The following is a 1,859-nucleotide window of genomic DNA, read 5'->3' on the forward strand; positions in this document are numbered from 1 at the left end:
ATATATATATATATATATATATATATATATATATATATATACTGTTTCTACACAACAAGACTAGAGGAAAATTATTTTATTCTTATGTATGTATAATTTATATAGTTTAAAAAAAGGACTAGTACTGTCTAATAACAGCGGTATATGATAACACACTAATTGGGTACATCTTTAGGTATGTCCATGCGGTATGGTAATTACTTGACTGCTGTTGATAGGTCCAAATCCCAGAGAGGGAGAAACCACGGGGGAGTTGAGAGTGGGACTGATCACAGAAAAAGGAGAACCTAAGATGCTGCTGGGGCTGTTGGAGGCTGAGCTGTTCAGCTGCTGTGTGGACATGGCTTGTAAGCTCCCCGCTGAAGATAATGATGTCCCCGTATGAAGGATATTAGTCTGCAGGTGACATGAGAGGGTATGTAAAACAGCACATGCAGTTTAATTACAAAGATCGGACTTCTTATGAATGTGTGGTACAAGCTGAGCTAAAACAATCCCAGAATTAAGCTTAGCTCTCTAGAAGTCCAGCTGTCAAAGGACATGTCTCACATTAGGCTAAAACCAGAAACAATGATAGCTATAAACCAGTGCACAGAGGACACTAAGAATTGAAGTAACAGTCACGTTTTCCACACAACATTGAACTCAAGGCTCAAGTTTTGTCCCACAAATATTTACTTAACAGGCCAAATGACAGGGGCTGCGATACTAACATTGTGTTTGCTCCAATCAAAAACATGACAAGAAAACTGACTTGTACCGCATAATTGTACATGTTTAAGTGTGCAGCAATGAACCTCATTTAAACCTAAATAGTGTATACAATATGTTTTGCAGTAGGGTCTTTTGTATCGTATGGCAACAATCACGCTCGCTAAGAGTTGCTAAATAAATACGCAATAACATTAAGCAATAAAATCCTACAAAACGGGATTATTCATGTCAAAAATGGCAAACGCAAACTCATTTGCAAGTGTTCCCACACCAATAATTTCACAGTATCACATTAGAAACCAGTAATTATAGTTTATTGCTTTCGGTTGCTTAAACGAATGGCTGCGAAAAGCATGACTGCTCACAGGCTGCACTAGCGTTAGCTGCGTTAATTATAACACATCCAAAATTATACATAGCTATCTCTAAAAGCTAAAGCAAGCGTCAGCATAAATCGTTCTGTAGGTTTAAAAGGTCAAAAGAACAATGAAACAAATCGAACCAACCAGAGCATTTCCCTAAATGCTAAGATTAGTTTGGATTAATGCTACGTTAGCTACAGCAGCTAGCATTAGCCGGATGCTCACTGATAGCTAGCGAAAAGTGTTAACCCACGGCTCTTAAATTCGCATTTACGTACCATACACACTTTCGACTCATCGTTGAAACCCACCTCACTTCATCTTTTTTGCCACCTAGAAAGCGCTAGACAAAAGCCCGACATTCAGTTCAGTTTACTTCGCTCTGACGGTGTTGTTGTTTACAGGCCATGTTGGCTCAGCGCCATTTACCACCAGAGCCAAAATGTCTCATGGGACCACCCATAACAACGCTGTCATGTGACACCGACCACGTTCGGCTTATTTCCGACAAGTTCAAACTCAGTCCAGTTTAACCTTACACATTGATCGGTATTAGGTACGCTTTCCAAAAATACGCAACATTAGAAAAACATCAGTGGGATGATCTGCTCTGATTACTTATGTACCAGGAAATGATCAAAGTTGCATTCCTATTGTCAGATAAATGCAACTACAGTAGGTGATTGTTGTGATGTGGCAGAACAATATGTCAGTAACATAGACAATAATAATGCATTTAAACAAAAATCATTTGTGCTTTTTGTTTATTTAATTGAACCTTGT

The 1,859-nt window shown here is 38.6% G+C and overlaps 1 protein-coding gene across 2 annotated transcripts in view; it reads right to left on the reverse strand.

The window, feature by feature from the left end:
* rxrbb (retinoid x receptor, beta b) overlaps positions 1-1,542 on the reverse strand; it is a 7,907-nt gene extending 6,365 nt beyond the window's left edge. The window contains exons 1-2 of one of the 2 annotated variants that reach the window (XM_037676351.1): positions 1,388-1,542; positions 202-396 (exon numbers count right to left, since the gene is read on the reverse strand). In XM_037676351.1, coding sequence (XP_037532279.1) covers positions 202-342 — 141 coding nt within the window. In that variant the 5' untranslated portion in view covers positions 343-396; positions 1,388-1,542. Of the gene's footprint in view, positions 1-201; positions 397-1,354 lie in introns of both variants that reach the window. The other variant, XM_037676350.1, reaches the window with a different exon arrangement.
* Between the last annotated feature and the right edge of the window lie 317 nt (positions 1,543-1,859).

This window comes from Nematolebias whitei, chromosome 5 (assembly GCF_014905685.2).
Source record: "Nematolebias whitei isolate Nwh7 chromosome 5, NemWhi1, whole genome shotgun sequence".
NCBI classification, from domain to species: domain Eukaryota; kingdom Metazoa; phylum Chordata; class Actinopteri; order Cyprinodontiformes; family Rivulidae; genus Nematolebias; species Nematolebias whitei.